Here is a 17,743-nt window from a genome sequence, read left to right as displayed (position 1 = left end):
ACATATGCTGAATGTCAAGGATCGTTTCCTTTAAATCAATAAAATAATAAATGTTGTCATGTGGTATCAGCCATCCACATGTAGTCACAGCTGAGTTTAGTCTTTCATAGACAAGACCCCTATATAAGAAAAACTTAAAGGCAATGCGTTCCTCTGCTTGCCTTCTGAAGATGCCCTGCCCTGTAACGGAGTAGCTTTCAATAAAATGTCTCTTCTCACTGCACTCAGTGACTTGCCTTGAACTCCTTCCTGCATGAGATTCAAGAACCCTCTTTCCGGGTCTGGATTGAGACCCTTTTCTAGTCACATGACCACCACCTGGCTAATTGAATCAGAATCTCAGAAAATGGGGCCCAGGCACCGGCGTTTTGCTTTTTGTCATTACTGGTTTTTAAAAGCCTCCCCAAGGGTTCAACCAGCATTGAGAGCCAATCTCCTTCTTAAATAGAGGAGGAAACTGGGGCCCAGAGAGGAGCTGTAATTTGCCAAAGGTTGAAGAATGTGAAGAAAAGAGGTGTGGGTGCCGGGCGCGGTGGTTCACGCCTGTAATCTTAGCACTTTGGGAGGCCGAGGCGGGCGGATCATGAGATCAGGAGTTCGAGACCAGCCTGGCCAACATGGTGGAACCCTGTCTCTACTAAAAATGCAAAAAAAAAAAAAAAAAAAAATTAGCTGAGTGTGGTGGCACGTGCCTGTAATCCCAGCTACTCAGGAGGCTGAGGCAGGAGAACTGCTTGTCCCGGGACCCGAGAGGTGGAGGTCGCAGTGAGCTGAGATCACGCCATTGCACTCCAGCCTGGGCAACAAGAGTGAAACTCTGTCTCAAAAAATAAAGAAAAGAAAAGCGATGTGGGAGCCGCGTGTGCTGAGTTCTAGTCCAGAACCCATGGAAAACGTTACTGCTGGGCCAGACCAGACACATCACCAGGGGACGGGGCATGAGGCGCCCCGGGGAGCAGGGCACGCTGGGAGCTGCTTCTTCGCCCATCTCTCCTTGGCCTGAGCTGGCTGTTGGCCATGCTGCTTCCCCAACATCATTTGGCAGAGAAAAATTCTGATGTTGTAATTTAACGCAGGGTTATGTTTTGAGGGGAAAATGTAATTGAGAGAAATGTCTGCTGGATTTTCCTATCCCTTTATCCCTGCCAGCGGACCGTACGTGTCTGTTGCTCAGACACGCATTCGGGCGATGGGGATTTCCGAAGCTCCTGCTACGTGCTAGACATGGAGTCACTTTCCCAGAGAGTGGCAACACATCCAGGCGGGATCCAGAGCCCACGGCCAAGATCCCCAGTCTTGGAAGGGTCTGGGCAAGGTCATTCTTAAACCAAGTGAATTTGGGAGTCTTGCTCCCTCTTCTGCATGACCTCTTCTGCATGACCTCTTCTGCATGACGTCCCTCTTCTGCATGACGTCCCTCTTCTGCATGACGTCCCTCTTCTGCAGGACCTTCAGTAACTGCCTGGGGCCCCCTTCATCAACAGGCACACTCCTCACTCCACCCCAGGGCCCTGCAGAATCAGCTCCGTCTGGGCTTCCAGCCTTATGTCTTCCTCCTCATCCCCCCTCCACAGCCCTGACCCCTAGTCCTTGCCCTTCCCCATCCCTTAGCTCAGGCTCTTCTTGTACAAGTTTCCAGCTCTACCCGGAACCCTTCTTAAGGCCCAAGATCCAATGCAGCCTTTCTCGTGGCTGGTGCTTCCCGCCACTTCGCCGCCTCTGAACTTCCCAACACTGGCCTGTGCTGACCTCTTTCTGCCTTGTGTTTTCATCCCTTGTGGCTCATTTCTCCTGGTGGCCAGGAGCTCCTGGGGGCCTGCTGTACATCTGATTCCCTTCTCCCTCCCTACCCGAGCCTTTTTCCCAGGCCAGCCACAATACAGCCGGAAGCCAGGTAGAAGGCTGTGCAGTGGCTCAGCCCGGGGCTACAAAGCATCTGGGAGCAGAAGGGGAAGAGTGGCTAGAGGGAGGCTCAGAGGCTGGAAGCCTGAGCATTCAGGGACTCGGGAGGAGTGAGTGGAGAACACGCCCGGCTGGTCAATGCGCTGATGAGAATCAGGGGGAGTAGGGGACAGAGGCTTGCTAGACGTGTCTGTGGTCAACAGGACATGGGGCCCTGAGCAGGGGGTATCAGCCTGGGCCTGAAAAGAGCTGAGCACAGAGGAGAGCTGGGTTCACTACCAAAGAAGAGGCATCCACACAGGGGTGCATGGGAGGCTGCCCAGGGCATGGGAGGGCAGTGATCCCTGAGATGAAGCTGCAGGAGGCGGCCCAGGAGGGTTGCAGGGGTGGCCGAGCTGGGTAAGAGGCCAGGTGCGGTGGCTCACACCTGTAATCCCAGCACTTTGAGAGGCCGAGGTGTGTGGATCATCTGAGGTCAGGAGTTTGAGACCAGCCTGACCAATATGGTGATGAAACACCATCTCTACTAAAAATACAAAAATTAGCCAGGCATGGTGACAGGTACCTGTAATCCCAGCTACTCGGGAGGCTGAGGCAGGAGAATTGCTTGAACATGGGAGGTGGAGGCTGCAGTGAGCCAAGATCGCACCACTGCACTCCAGCCTGGGCAATAAGAGCGAAACTCCATCTCAAAAAAGAAAAAAATGAAAAAACAAGGGAGAACAACGCTAGTGAGTGAGCCGCTTGTACTCAGCTGCTGTGAGAATGAACCTGCCGCCCGGCCGGCCCAGGCTGCCCCTGTACCTCAAACCTTTTCCTTCTCCTCAGCAGCAGCCGTCATGTGTGCTGAGCAGGCAAACCCACCCTCCCCTCTGGGGGCTCTGTGTCACAAAGCCGAGCGTCTGCCGTTTCCCTTCCCGAGGCTTCGTTTTATCTCAGTTTCTCCTGGGCGCAGCGTGGAGGTGGGTGCTGGCCACAGGATCACCCACACACTAGTCAGAACCCTGCCCCTATGCTTTCTGATCGTCTCTGCTTCTGTCACATCCTTTATTTCTCTATACCAATTTAAAACACAATTCCAGGGAGATAAACTGAAACAGACATTGGGCTTGTGAGCCAGATGTCAGAAGACAGTGGCCTCCACTTTGTATCGCTGGGATGCAGTGAGTAGACCTCAAGGTGTGGGCGAGAGCGAGTGGGTGTTACATAATGGGGAGGCAACAGGGCTGAGGATATTTTATTCTCCAGGCCATCGTGCAGCTTTCGAGGGTGCTTTGCAAAGCATAAGGATGGCCTTGTTAGGCTGCCCACTCCGGGGGAAGCAATGAAGGAAGAGGGGTAGGAGGAGACCCTGGTTACTGGAGCAGACCAGACTCCACTCCCTCACCTTGGGGGTGCAACCTGTCCCTTGCATGTGACAAGCCAAGGCTTCGGAGACTCAGCTCCTCTCCGCCCCCATCTGTTGCCTGGTCAGGCCCCAGAGGCCACCTTCCCCAGCTCCTGTATGCCCTGCTACTAGGGCCCGGCTGCCCGAGCCTCGATAGACACGGTGAGCCGCAGAGAACCGCAGCTCGACCTCAGGTCCCACTCCTGACTAGCATTGTACAGCAGTCCCAGGGAGCCCTGCCGAGGAGACAGCTGGACGTTCAGCCAGCGACACCGGGCCTGGTCACAGGCGAGCACCACGGTGCCCTCGGGGTTGCTGTAGGTGCACTGGCTCCGAGCTGCCCTTTCCTGCACAGCCAGATCCCAGCTGCCCCCTGCCTTGTTGTCGTCCAGCCACGTGACCTGGAAGCCCAGGAGGTCCCGGGTGACAGGACACACCAGCTGCTTCTCGTTCAAGGCGGGCACCACCTGGCCTTTGAGGTAGGCAGGGCCAGCGCAGTAGGTCTGGATGTTCAGGAGCCGGTCGGTGTACTGCTGCAGCCAGTTGAAGAGGTAGGCCAGGTGGCAGTCGCACTGCCAGGGGTTGCCGTGCAGGGCCAGGTTGAACAGGTTGTAGTTGGTGTCAAAGATGCCCTCCGGAAGTGTGGTCAGCTGGTTCTTGGAGAGGCTGAGCAGCTCCAGCTTGGACAGATTCTGGAAGAGGGCTGGGTGCAGGGCCGTCAGGTTGTTGCTGCCCAGGTAGAGCTTGACCAGCTCCTCCAGGTCTCTGAAGATGCCAGCTGGGAGGTGGGCAATGGCATTGTATGACAGCATGAGGGAACGCAGTTTGGACAGGTGGGCAAAGGCGCCCTCAGCGACCGTCTCCAGCTGGTTATGGGTCAGAGACAGGCCGACCAGGTGTGGGGTGTGGGCAAAGAGGCCAGCAGGCAGGACCTGAAGCATGTTCCCCTGTAAGCTCAGAAAGGTCAGATTCCCCAGGGAGGCGAAGATGGAGAGTGGCAGGTGCGTGATGGCATTGTGCTGCAGCCACAGCCTCTCTAGGCAGAAGAGTTGGGAGAACACCTGACGGGGCAGCTCCGAGATCTTGTTGCTGTCCAGGAAGAGCTCCTGCAGGCTGCCCAGTCTGCCAAACACACCCTGGGGGAGGCCAGAGAGTGCGTTGTTACTCAGCTTCAGGGTCTGCAGGCTGGTGAGTGGGTGGAACAGCTCCTCTGGGAGCTGGGTCAGGAGGTTCTGGGCCAGGTTGAGTGTCTTCAGATGGGTCAGGGGCTGGAAGAGCCTCCTAGGCAGGGCCTGGAGCCGGTTCCCCTGCAGGTGGAGGGACTCCAGGGCAGCCATGTCCTGGAAGAGGCCCTCGAGCAGAGCCTCCAGCATGTTGAAGTTGAGGGTGAGCTTGCTCAGCGAGGTCAGGTTGGAGAAGGTGTTGGTGCTGAGGTTCAAGAAGCTGCTGCCTGTGATCTCCAGGTCCTCCAGGCTGGGCAGCCCCCCGAAGGCATCCGGCCGAAACTGGCAGAGCTGAGTGTTGAGGAAGACCACCTTGGTCAAGTTGGGGTTGCTGCCAAAGGCTCTGGTTTCCACTGTAGTGAACGAGGTCTCCACAAAGATGATGTTTGTGGTGTATGGCGGGATGTCCGGCGGGATGGCGGCCAGCTCCTCATCTGAGCAGAACACCTCCTGGACAAAGCAGTCGCAACCCATGGGGCAGGGCTGGGCAGGCCTGGCCAGGAGCAGGAGGGAGGCCCAGAGCAGCCAGGCTCCAGGGAGCATCTTCTAGATTCGAGGATGGACAGAAAACAGGAAGGGAAACTTGATCATCACACAGCATGGCACAGTGACCAGGGCACTGGACCGCGAGCTCGAACATGTGGCAGGACAGAGACACAGGGCTTTGGGGCTTTCTGTGTTCTTTCCAGATTGGGGAAAGAAGCGGAAAAGAGACAAAAAGGCATGGAAGAGAGGCGTAAAAGAAGACCATGGGCATTGTGGCATTTTTAAAGATAATATATAGGATATGGACAGATTATTCCTGAGTTGGAAGTTCCTACACCATAACTCTTCCTGAGTTTCCATATCTCAGCACACATCAGAGCCAAATGATGCGGAGATCCTGGCACCTGCTCTTTGCACGGTTGGTGGAGGGGGAGTGCAGCCACAGAGACGAGATGGCTCCTCGAAACTGCTGCTGAAATGGCCTCCCCCTGCCCACCTCTGCCCACTCCTCCACGGCGGGGCCTGAGGAGCTTTCCAACGTCACGTGGACAGAAGGACCCCAGACCTGGGGATTCTACAGAACAGTAGATGTCTTTAAAACTCTCCAAAATTCTTTAGATTTTCTTTACTGTTTTTTAAAAAAATAAAAAACAGTAGATTTTCTAGCATCTACTCACAGGTCACAGATTGGTGATGCACCTCACAAATATGTTTTATTTACTCCTCAGTGATATTTTTCATATTTGACTCAGTAGCCAACATGTAAAAATTGGAAAACATCACAGTAAAGGTCTAGGTTTCAGAGTGAACTGGGGACAGTGAGCCCGCCTTTCCACGTAGCAAGACCAGCTGGGGTTTCGTGGCCCCTGCCCTGTTAGAGGGTGTGTGCCCCCCAGGCCGCCACTGTTCCCACACACAGCACTTATTCACATGGCTTGTAGTGGTCTTAATTCCATGAGTTCAAATCTTAGGTCCGTCGCTTTCCAGCTATGTGACCTTGGGCTTGCTGCTTAATCCATCAGTGCTTCAGTTTCCTTATCTATACAATGGGGATTATAATAGTCCCTACCACGTGAGGGTAATTGTTAGGGATTCAGTGAGTACACATAGGTAACAGTTTTACATCAGGATCTGGCATAGAGTGAGTAATTAATCAACCTCATTAACTATCGTTAAAGGTCGCAAGGTACCTTATTACAGAAAATGTTATTTGAACACCAAAAAAAAAAACAAACAAACAAAAACAAAATGCTCTTTAGACGGAATACACTTGAATTTACCAAAAATTAAAAAAAGAAAGAAGCCCTTTCACAACATAATCCTAATTTTTCTTAATTAACTTCTTCTCAGTAAAAGGGGTCTGCGAAAGGGGTTCTCCAGTTGCAGAATCTGGGTACCAAGCACTCTTCGCTGGCTGTCTCTCTGCTGCCCTCTGCTGGTGCCTCCTCCACCTGGAGATTCTGCTTCTGGCTGAAGGTCTCCCATTAAACTCACAGGCTTAGGACCCAGTGCTTAGGGGAGCCCCCTTTACTCTCCCGCTCAGTCACTCAGTGACTCTCAGTCCTTCCAGGAATGTTCTGCCTCATCAGTAGAGAAGGAACAACATCTCCCTGAGAAAACGCACACCTTCCTTTAGGCTGCTCTAAGGCATACCTAGCTAAGTGAGCTTGGGGAGGTGGTAAGGAAAGTCTCTACCAGCAATAACCACTGGCCTGGGATTAGAATCTGACTCCTGCGGCCGGGCATACACCTGCCTGGTGTGAGCAGCTGGAGAGCTCCACCTCTAGTCCCAGCACTTTGAAAGTCCATGGCAGGTGGATCATGAGGTCAGGAGTTCCAGACCAGCCTGGTCAAGATGGTGAAACTGTCTCTACTAAAAACTACAAAAATTAGCCGGATGTGGTGGCACACATCTGTAATCCCAGCTACTCGGGAGGCTGAGGCAGGAGAATCGCTTGAACCCGGGTGGCAGAGGTTGCAGTGAGCCGAGATCGTGCCACTGCACTCCAGCCTGGGCGCTGGACTCCATCTCATAAATAAATAAATAAATAGAATCTGACTTCTGCAATCACCTCTTCCAGGAAAAGAAAAATGTCCTTGCCACTTAGGACATGTGAGGGAATGGAACAAGCCTCAGGCAAGCGTGTGCCTCCTGGCTCTGTGTCCCTAGACTCCAGCTACAGAGTTAGCATGAGACTAGAAGCAGAAAGCAGTGGGTCTGGCTGATGAGGATTGGGGTAGCCACTGTCCCCCAACACACACCACACAGGCACACAGCTGCCACTAGCACCTGGCCTGCCCCTGAGGCACCTACGCAAAACCCCTAGGGGTCCCGAAAGAAGCTGCCCCGGACCCTAGGAAGGAGGACCTGGAGAACGTGTCTCCACTTGAACACTCAGTATAGGCACCGAAATGATGGGTTTTCATGGCAGTCTGTTCTGTGTACTCGCCTCTCTGTGCCCAGAGGAGCACTGGCTTCCTTTGGGCTCAGGCAGGTTTTGTTGAATGGAGTTTTCCAAGGCTGGGAAGAGCAGCGTGGGAGGCAGAGCCACCTCCCCTGGGATGGGCAAACCCAGAATGAATGATCCCCAGCCAGGCTGCCAGAGCTGCCTCGACTCCTCCCGAGAGTAAGAGGGGAGCAATTTTGTTTAATTGTATCATTTTTTGAGGCAGAACTTCACTCTGTTATCCAGGCTGGAATACAGTGGCACGATCATAGCTCCCTGCAGCCTCAGTCCCCTGGATGTAAGTGATCCTCCTGCCTCAGCCTCCAGAGTGGCTCCAGAGTGGCTACAGGCGTACACCACTGTGCCTGGTGAATTCTGATTTTTAACATGCCGTCATAGGATCATGGTGCCAGTCCCCCTTCCTTGCTAGCCCCATTGGTCATTGTTTCTCAAAGGCTATTTCCAGAAAGTACTCCCCTGGAATGATGGTCCAGACAATGCTGGGGCTTGCAGGTCCCAACACCATCTGGCCTCCTCGCAGGGAGAGTGAGGCAAGGCCCCGGGCTCTTCACAGCAGGGCTTGGCTTGTGGAGCCCAGATCTCCTGGTTTTGTTCATCACTCCTGCCAGGAAAACAGGCCAAAGCCGGAGTTGCACCGTGGAACGCTCAAGCCCGCTGGGCAGAGTAGACCTCTCTGCTGAGCCCGCCGGGCAGAGTAGACCTCTCTGCTGAGCAAGCTGAGTGCTCCCTGGCTTCCCTGGGTCCGTGCCTCTCACTTTTAATCCACTGTCATTTAGAAATAATGTGCTTGGCCGGGCGCGGTGGCTCAAGCCTGTAATCCCAGCACTTTGGGAGGCCGAGACGGGCGAATCACGAGGTCAGGAGATCGAGACCATCCTGGCTAACACGGTGAAACCCCGTCTCTACTAAAAATACAAAAACTAGCTGGGCGAGGTGGCGGGCGCCTGTAGTCCCAGCTACTCGGGAGGCTGAGGCAGGAGAATGGCGTAAACCCGGGAGGTGGAGCTTGCAGTGAGCTGAGATCTGGCCACTGCACTCCAGTCCGGGTGACAGAGCGAGACTCCGCCTCAAAAAAAAAAAAAAAAAAAAAAGAAATAATGTGCTTTACACATTTCCAACAAAGGAAGGAACTCTAGGATTCAAGCCTTGAATCAAAACCATGGCACTGGTGGCACAGAAAGTCAAGTGCAGGCAAATCAGCTAAGGCTCGGGAGACGTAGGCAGAGGGAGAGACATCTCCCTGATGTGGGGGCTTGGCTGAGGGGTCAGTTCCCACCTGCCAGTTCCCAAAGCTCCCACACATACATCTTGATCCTCAGCACAAACCTAGAAGTGCCCAGGACAGGGAGACTGGGGCCCCCAGAGCTACAGTGACTGGCCCAAGGGCACACACACAGAAGCGAGTCCTGACAGCCCAGGCTCTGCAGGGTCCTTGCCATGACACCACCAGGCTCTGTCCCAGGGCAGTGGAGTGGGTGGGGTGGGCAGGCCCGCTCCTGGTATCTGCAGGTCCCAGGGAGAACATCGTCTACCTGGAACTCCGCCCATTGTCTGTTCCCTTCTCATCCCCCCGACTCTCCTGCACTGTGAGTGGAGACCCCACACACATCGCCCCTGGGCACCCCACAGGCTGAAGACTGTGCACTTCTGGGGCATGGTCAACCTAGGGAAGATGGACCCAGGGAGGCAGCCCACACAGACTGGGGTTCTGGGTACCCAGAGCGTGGTTTAAAATGGGGGCACTGCCTCCAGATGGGCATGTGCCGTTGGCACCTTTGGGGCTGGTCTCATTGGGGGAGGAGGGCCAGAACAGGGCCCTCTAAGTTCAGGGCAAGACCCCTCTTGCCTGGGTCTACTGGGACAGGGGGCGGGGAGGCAGGGATGATTCTCACAGTGAGGGCGCAGAACACTGACAATTTACAGATGGTCCACTCCCCGCCTGAGCCCCCTCACCTCACTCTGGAGTGGCTACAAGTCAGACAGCCTGGGTTCAAATCCTAACTCCCCTCCAGCTTAGCTCTGTGGCTTTGACTGCATGGCTTAACCTCTCAGAGTTTCGCTTTCCTCCTCTTCAAAACAGTGAGCACAACACTACCTTCCTGGTGGGGATGTTGTGAGGATGGAACGAGAAAATGCATGGAAAGCTCCAAGCTCAGGCCCTGGCACACGGCAAGTGCTCAGCAACATTAGTGACCCCGATATTCTGAGCAGCGCAGCCCCAGCTCTGTGCTGAAGCCGTCACGGGTTCGCCAGGGAGAAACCCACGAGACCATCCAACCACCCCACTGTGGCCAGTGAGACACCGCTCCACAGCACTCCTTCTAGCGCTTTCCTCCAGCCAAGGGAAAGAGCTAGAAGGTTTAGGGGAGCACAGATTCTGAGGGTTCTGGCTGGGAGGCTTTGAACTTGGGCCCCTTCCCCAGCCTGCCCTCAAGAAAGCAGCTCACTGGGGAGCTCTGGAGACGGAAGCGCCCCTCCCTGGGAACTGCGGAGGCTGGCCCCAAGGGCCACAGCAGGGCGGCAGCAAGAGGCTTTCTGCTCCTCGTCTGGGAATAAGACCAGCAAATGCCCACAAAAATGTTCTACACTTTCAGCAAGCCAAGGAAGTCTGGCTTTTTAAATGGTTTTTTTGGGGGGATAAGGCGGGTTTGGCCGGGTGCAAACGAGCTCCTTCCTCTCCTCAAATGGCTCTTGGGAGGGTACATTTCTGTGCATGCCTCAAGCCAGTCTGTCATCCACCACAGAGCTAAGCCTCACTTCTTCCAGAGGGTGATGGGACCTAGAATGGGGCCTAGAACCCTGGCCCCAGGCACCCAGGGACTGCTCCCTGACGCTGGCTCCACGGATGTCTGCCTCACCAGCGGGCCCAGATTTGGCCACTCGGGCTCCAGCTCAGCCGGAAGCACAAAGAGGGGCTTCTGAGACTCATCCAGAGTCCCTGGCTGCCTCATCTGGTCCTCCAAGAAGACCTGCTGCTCCCCAAACCTGGTCCCCTCTCTTCTGAATCCAGCAACATAAGTCCAATGGCTGAGGCAGTCGGGCTTGCGCCTGGTCCCAGCCTCTGCTCTTGCCCTGGCCAGCCCACCCCATCCGCTGCCCAGTTGTGTCCCAGGGAGTGAAGCCACCTCTCAGAGCCCCAGCCTCAGCGTCTGTAAACCCAGAACGACCATGATAACAATAACCATCATAATACCTCAATCATAGCATTGTTAGGGCTATTGTGGCTCTTAAATGAGGTAACAGGCATCGGGCCACAGCAACAAAATAGAAACAACCTAAATGTCCAACACGAGGGATTGGTTACATGAATCATGCTACACGGAGATAATGGAAACCCTCTCCGCTATCTTTAAAACTATATTATAGGCTGGGTTCAGTGGCTCCTGCCTGTCATCCCAGCACTTTGGGCGGCAGAGGCAGGAGGATCGCTTGAGGCCAGGAGTTTGAAATCAGCCTGGGCAACATGGTAACAGCTCATCTCTACAAAAAAATTATAAAAATTAGCCAAGCATAGCGCTGCATGCTTGTAGTCTCAGTTACTCGAGAGGCTGAGGGGGGAGGATGGCTTGAGTCCGGGAGGTCGAGGCTGCAGTAAGCGGTGATTGCTCTACTGCCCTCCAGCCTGGGAGACAGGGGAAGACCTTGTCTCAAAAAAAAAAAGAGTAAAAAATAAAATTTTAAACAAAAAGAAAATTTATTACAGATGTGTATTTATTGACAAGATGTTTGCAATATCTTAAGCGAAATATATGAACTCTCAGAATGCTACTTTTCCATTTTTAAGGTGTATTTGTGCACAGAAAACACAATAGAAGCTTATGCACCAAATATTTGTGGTGGGGTCTGGCACTGTGGTTCACACCTGTGATCCCAGCATTTTGGGAGGCCAAGGCAGGCAGATCACCTGAGATCAGGAGTTCAAGACCAGCCTGGACAACATGGTGAAACCCTCTCTCTACCAAAAATATAAAAATTAACTGGGCATGGTGACACACACATGTAATCCCAGCTACTCAGGAGGCTGAGGCAGGAGAATCGCTAGAACCCGGGAGGCAGAGGTTGCGGTGAGCCGAGATTGCGCCACTGCACTCCAGCCTGGGCAACAAGAGTGAAACTCTGTCTCAAAAGAAAAAAAATTGTGGTCATTACTTCTGAAAAAGCAATTCGTGGATGATTTCGATTTTTTCCTTCTGCTTAAAAATGTATGTTTCACATTTTTACGAAAGAAACATATCACTTTTGCGGTAAGGTTGAAACCTATTTTATTCTAAATATCGAGATAAATGTGTAAAATGCACAGCACAGTTCCACACACATAGTAGGGGCTTACTTGACTCTTTCCTTCCTGGCAGTGATGTTGCAAAGGCCCAAGGGAGCTTGTCTACCAGCCGTGTTAGCTTCTGGAAGAGATGACAGCTGACAGGTTGAACTAAGAGGCGGTTGTGAACTGGGCACTGTGCGACCCTTCCAATTTATACCCACCCTCTCAGGCCAGTGGAAGTCACACTTCCCCCTTCCTTGACTATCCTCGTGGGTTTTGTTTGTTTGTTTGTTTGTTTGAGATGGAGTTTCACTCTTGTCGCCCAGGCTAGAGTACATCTCGGCTCACTGCAACCTCCACCTCCCGGGTTCAAGCGATTCTCCAGCCTCGGCCTCCTGAGTAGTTGGGATTACAGGCACCTGCCACCACATCTGGCTAATTTTTGTATTTTTAGTAGAGATGGGGTTTCCCCATGTTGTCCAGGCTGGTCTCGAACTCCTGACATCAGGTGATCCATCCGCCTTGGTCTCCCAAAGTGCTGGGATTAGAGGTGTGAGCCACTGCGCCTGGCCCTTTCTTGGGTCCTCAGATCCCTCTTGTACTGTGGTGCATGTTGGGCTCTTGCGCTGTTTTCTATTGAGTTGCACCCACCTAAGTGAGCCCGTGGTACTGCAGGCTTGCTGCGGCATCTCTGCAAGCAGCTCTGCACCCCAGCACCCGGCTCAGGGCTGGGCACTGAGAAGGCAGCCAGGCTCTGTGTGCTGAATTGAAGGGAATGTGTTTGGTGGCTGTCAGTGACTTCGGATCTCAGGCCTGACTCTCATCCTGCTTAATAGCAGGGCAAAACACGTCAGCTTCGCCAGTGCCACAAACTGGGATCAGATTCTGATGCCATCACCTACTAGCCATGTGGGCTTGGGCAAATCACTCCAATGCTCTCAGCCTCAGGTTTTCCACCCTTAATTATCACCTCTGCCCTCAGGGTTAAAATTAGCACTCCACTGAATAATAAACAGGCTAAATAAGAGAGTAAATACAAAGCCCTTAACACAGTGCCTGGCAAATACTGAATATTCAATAAAAGGTGGCTCCCTGCAGGTTTATATGACCATAAACTTTATCATATGAGCCAGCAGGCTTCTGGGAGGGAAACGAGGAGCTAGTCATCCTCGGGCCTGAGCTGGGTGCCGTGGTGTGCGCTTGTAATCCCAGCTACTCAGCAGGCTGGGTGGTAGGATCGCTTGAAGCCAGGAGTTCAAGACCAGCCCGAGCAACATAACAAACCCCATCTCGAAAAACAACAATAATTATATTAATTAATAACATGTAGTATTAATATAGTATTAATCAATAATTAGTAATACTATTTATTATTGTTATGCCAAGATGACAAGTATAAACTAGGCAGAACCAGGACAACCTGGACATCTGGTCACCCTGCTTATCCTCTACTCACTACTAGCTCCCTACAGGCCGGGAGCAGCTGGTTCGCATCTCACAACCCCCGCCCCCGCCCCACCTGCCTCCTGCCTCTTCCCAGCAGCGCCCTAGCCGAGCACCTAGGGGACTTCTCCTCCCAGGGCAGGGGCCCCCTGGAACTGCAGCCTGCCTGGAGCTGGGGAAGGCTCTGAAATGGAGAGATCTCAAGTTCCCGTTCCTGCCCCCATGTCCCTGCAGACCCAGGAGCCCTTTAGCGACCCCAGGAGCCTACCGTGAGGGCTGAGTGGGTGGTGCCGGGCTGCCCTGTCTTCCTGAGGAGCAGAGAGGAGTCTGGTGTGGCCTGTGGTCAGCTCAATTCAGCCCCAGCGCTGATCAAAGTTCCAGGCAGTGGTTCCTCCCCTCACGTGGCCCCAGCGTCCCAGAATGTCACCAGGGTCACAGGACGGGAGAGGGCCTTGGCAAGGCCTCTGAAGATTACAAAATGACCCTGAACTCCTCCCACCTACAGAGCCCTCGTGGGGCCAAAATCCCCCCGAGGTGGTAGGGTTGGCACCTTCAGGGCCCCAGGGACACAGCAAGCCCTAGAGACTCCCGAAGGCGGCTGGGTTGGTGAGGACTGGGATGGGGTCCACGCTCACACCCACCCCTGCGGGCAGAGGCAGAAGCACTGGGAGCCTGCCCTCAGCCTCAGGCCCGTGGATTTGTTGCTTTGTCTTGTGTTTGTTTAATGAATGAACTCTCTAAACCCTTCCTGAGTTAGAAGGGGGAAAAGCTATAGGGAGATGAACTGGGGCCCAATATGGAGAGGAACGCTCACACACTCAGGGCTGTCCGAGGATGAAAGATGCCGCTTTGGAAGGGAGGGATTTTCCCGTCTCTGGAGATGTGGAACCAGGGCTGCAGGACACGCGAAGTGTGTGTGTGGTGAGTGCGTGCGTGTGGGTGTGTGTGAAGTGGGTGTGTGTGTGGGTGTAGGGGTGTGTGGTGAGCGTGTGTGTGGGTGTAGGGTGTGTGTAAGTGGGTGTATGTGAGTGGGTGTAGGGGTGTGTGTGTGGGTGTAGGGGTGTGTGGTGAGTGCGTGTGTGTGGAGTGTATAAGTGGGTGTGTGAGTGGGTGTGAGTGGGTGTAGGGGTGTGTGGGGGGGTGTAGGGGTGTGTAGTGAGTGCATGTGTGTGGGTGTGGGGTGTGTGTGTGTAAGTGAGTCAGTGGGTATGTGTGTGAGTGGGTGTAGGGGTATATGTGTGTGGGGGTGTAGGGGTGTGTGGTGAGTGCATGTGTGTGGGTGTGGGGGGTTTGTGTGTAAGTGGGTCAGTGGGTATGTGTGTGAGTGGGTGTAGGGGTATATGTGTGTGGGGGTGTAGGGGTGTGTGGTGAGTGCATGTGTGTGGGTGTGGGGGGTGTGTGTGTAAGTGGGTCAGTGGGTATGTGTGTGAGTGGGTATAGGGGTGTATGTGTGTGGGGGTGTAGGGGTGTGTAGTGAGTGCATGTGTGTGGGTGTGGGGGGTTTGTGTGTAAGTGGGTGAGTGGGTGTGTGTGAGTGGGTGTAGGGGTATATGTGTGTGGGGGTGTAGGGGTGTGTAGTGAGTGCATGTGTGTGGGTGTGTGTGTGTAAGTGGGTGAGTGGGTGTGTGTGAGTGGGTGTAGGAGTATATGTGTGTGGGGGTGTAGGGGTGTGTGGTGAGTGCATGTGTGTGGGTGTGGGGGGTTTGTGTGTAAGTGGGTGAGTGGGTGTGTGTGAGTGGGTATAGGGGTGTATGTGTGTGGGGGTGTAGGGGTGTGTGGTGAGTGCATGTGTGTGGGTGTGGGGGGGTGTGTGTAAGTGGGTGAGTGGGTGTGTGTGTGAGTGGGTGTAGGGGTATATGTGTGGGGGGGTGTAGGGGTGTGTGGTGGGTGCATGTGTGTGGGTGTGGGGGGTTTGTGTGTAAGTGGGTGACTGGGTGTGTGTGAGTGGGTATAGGGGTGTATGTGTGTGGGGGTGTAGGGGTGTGTAGTGAGTGCATATGTGTGGGTGTGGGGGGTTTGTGTGTAAGTGGGTGAGTGGGTGTGTGTGAGTGGGTGTAGGGGTATATGTGTGTGGGGGTGTAGGGGTGTGTAGTGAGTGCATGTGTGTGGGTGTGGGTGTGTGTGTGTAAGTGGGTGAGTGGGTGTGTGTGTGAGTGGGTGTAGGAGTATATGTGTGTGGGGGTGTAGGGGTGTGTGGTGAGTGCATGTGTGTGGGTGTGGGGGGTTTGTGTGTAAGTGGGTCAGTGGGTGTGTGTGTGAGTGGGTATAGGGGTGTATGTGTGTGGGGGTGTAGGGGTGTGTGGTGAGTGCATGTGTGTGGGTGTGGGGGGTTTGTGTGTAAGTGGGTGAGTGGGTGTGTCTGTGAGTGGGTGTAGGGGTATATGTGTGTGGGGGTGTAGGGGTGTGTGGTGAGTGCATGTGTGTGGGTGTGGGGGGTTTGTGTGTAAGTGGGTGAGTGGGTGTGTGTGTGAGTGGGTATAGGGGTGTATGTGTGTGGGGGTGTAGGGGTGTGTAGTGAGTGCATGTGTGTGGGTGTGGGGTGTGTGTAAGTGGGTGTATGTGTGAGTGGATGTGTGAGTGGGTGTGTGAATGGGTATAGGGGTGTGTGTGTGGTCAGTGTGAGTGGGTATGTATATGCGTATGTTGTGTGTGTAGTATGAGTGTGAGAAAATGTGTGATGAGTGGGGGTGGGTGTGTGGTGAATGTGTGTGGTTGTGAGTGGTGTGTGTCGGCGTGATGAATGTGCGTGGGTGTGTGTGATGAGTGTGTGGGGATGGTGTGTGTGGTGTGTGTGGGGTGTATGTGTGCGTGTGTGGTGGGGGGTTGTATATGTAACTGTGTGGTGAATGTGTGTGTTTGGCTGTATGTGCGAGTCAGTGTGTATATGGTGAGTGTGGATAGGTATGGGGGGATGAGTGTGTTGGTTGTGTGAGTGCATGTGGTGTGTGTGGTGTGTGGTGTGTGTGTGCAGTTAGTGTGCAGTGTGTGGGGGTGTGGTGAATGTGTGTGTGTGCATGCAGTAGGTGAGTGTGTCAGGGTGTGTGTGGTGAGTGGGTGTGAGTGTGCAGTGTGGGCGTGTGTGGGTGTGTGGTGAGTGGGTGTGTGCAGGGAGAGTGTGTGGGAGTGTGTAGGTGTGTGTGTGTATGTGTGTGGTGAGTGGGTGTGTGAGTGTGCACTGAGAGTGTGGGTGTGTGGGGTGTGTGGTGGGTGTGTGAGTGTGCAGTGTGAGGGTGTGTGGTGCGTGTGGTGAGTGGATGTGTGTATGAGTGTGCAGTAGGTGAGTGTGAGTGCATCGGGGTATATGTGTGTGGTGTGTGGTGACTGGGTGTGTGAGTGTGCACTGTGAATGTGAGGGTATGTGGGGGTGTGTGGTGAGAGGATAGAAGTGGGTGTGAGTCTGCAGTGAGTGTATGAGAGTGTGTGGTGAGTGGGTGTGTGAGTATGCACTGAATGTGAGAGTGTGTGTGTGTGGTGAGTGGGGGTGTGTGTGCAGGAGGTGAGTGTGTGTGTCGGGGTGTGTGTGGTGTGTGGTGAGTGGGTGTGAGTGCACTGAGTGTGAGTGTGAGGGTGTGTGGTGTGTGTGTGGTGTGTGGTGAGTGGGTGTGTGTGTGTGGTGTGTGGTGAGTGGGTGTGAGTGCACTGAGTGTGAGTGTGAGGGTGTGTGGTGTGTGGGTGTGTGAGTGTGCACTGTGTGTCGATGTGTAGTGAGCATACAAGTGGGTGTGAGTGTGCACTGAGTGTGAGAGTGAGGGTGTGTAGGTGTGTGCTGAGAGCGCAGGAGTGGGTGTGTGAAGGTGTGCAGAGTGAAGGGGTGACCTGGACGAGCAAATCTAAGATCGTTTCAGTGCCAGGAGTCTACCATTTAAAGTAGACTGATGGCTTTTTCACTCATTGCGTGGTATTTTTCTCACGCTTTTTATGAGTGCAAAATAATGTTTCTTTTGCACGTGAGCTGATTGCATCAGCCAAACTGCAAAGGTCTAATAGGGTGTGGCAAGGAAGTGTGTTTCAGTGGCGATATACCACAAATGCACCTGGCAGAGGAGAGCAGGAGCCTCTCGGATGGAGAAAGGCGGTGAACAAAGTGTGCCCAGCTCCCCCTTGGCGGCCCCCAGGCTGGCAAGGGCGGGACAGTGGCTGGGAAAAATGGCTTGCATGGGGGCACTCACAAGCAGGCCTGGGAAGAGCCTGGCACTGCCCTGTACTCAAGGTTCTCAAGCCATCCACACTCACCTCCAGCAACACCGTTTGTCCATTGGTCAACGTGGCCTGGTGAATAAGAGAAATTTGGCATTGGGCAGATCTGGGTTTGAATTCTGACTCTTCAACTAACTAGTCAGTCCTTAGACAAGTGATTTAACCTCTACAAGCCTCTGCATTCTCGTCTGCGGAATGGGTGTGGCAGAAGGTCTGGGGAGGTAAGAGAGAGAGAGAGAGAGACAGAGAGAGAGAGCGTGTGTGTGTGTGGGGGGGGGGGGGGTGAAACATCTGTGGAAGGGGACTTGCATTAAAAATTCCAAGGATTGGCCAAGCGAGGTGGCTCACGCTTGTAATCTCAACACTTTGGGAGGCC

At 53.9% G+C, this 17,743-nt stretch overlaps 1 protein-coding gene across 1 annotated transcript; it reads right to left on the bottom strand.

Annotated features, from left to right (window-relative positions):
• Positions 1–2,856: 2,856 nt before the first annotated feature.
• On the bottom strand, positions 2,857–13,552 carry CPN2 (carboxypeptidase N subunit 2). The gene is made up of 2 exons (XM_010372997.2): positions 13,439–13,552; positions 2,857–5,058 (listed from the first exon to the last, which is right to left on the bottom strand). Exon 2 carries the CDS (start codon positions 5,053–5,055, stop codon positions 3,418–3,420), a length of 1,638 nt encoding a protein of 545 aa, XP_010371299.2. The 5' UTR covers positions 5,056–5,058; positions 13,439–13,552; the 3' UTR covers positions 2,857–3,417.
• Between the last annotated feature and the right edge of the window lie 4,191 nt (positions 13,553–17,743).

The sequence above is a fragment of the Rhinopithecus roxellana genome, chromosome 1 (genome assembly GCF_007565055.1).
Source record: "Rhinopithecus roxellana isolate Shanxi Qingling chromosome 1, ASM756505v1, whole genome shotgun sequence".
Classification (NCBI taxonomy): Eukaryota; Metazoa; Chordata; class Mammalia; order Primates; family Cercopithecidae; genus Rhinopithecus; species Rhinopithecus roxellana.
The sequence above is the reverse complement of the archived record's forward strand: the minus strand, read 5'-3'. Positions and strand labels throughout refer to the sequence as shown.

Excerpts from the sequence above, each read along its gene's own strand:
- CPN2 (XM_010372997.2), bottom strand. The coding sequence starts at position 5,055 with ATGCTCCCTGGAGCCTGGCTGCTCTGGGCCTCCCTCCTGCTCCTGGCC.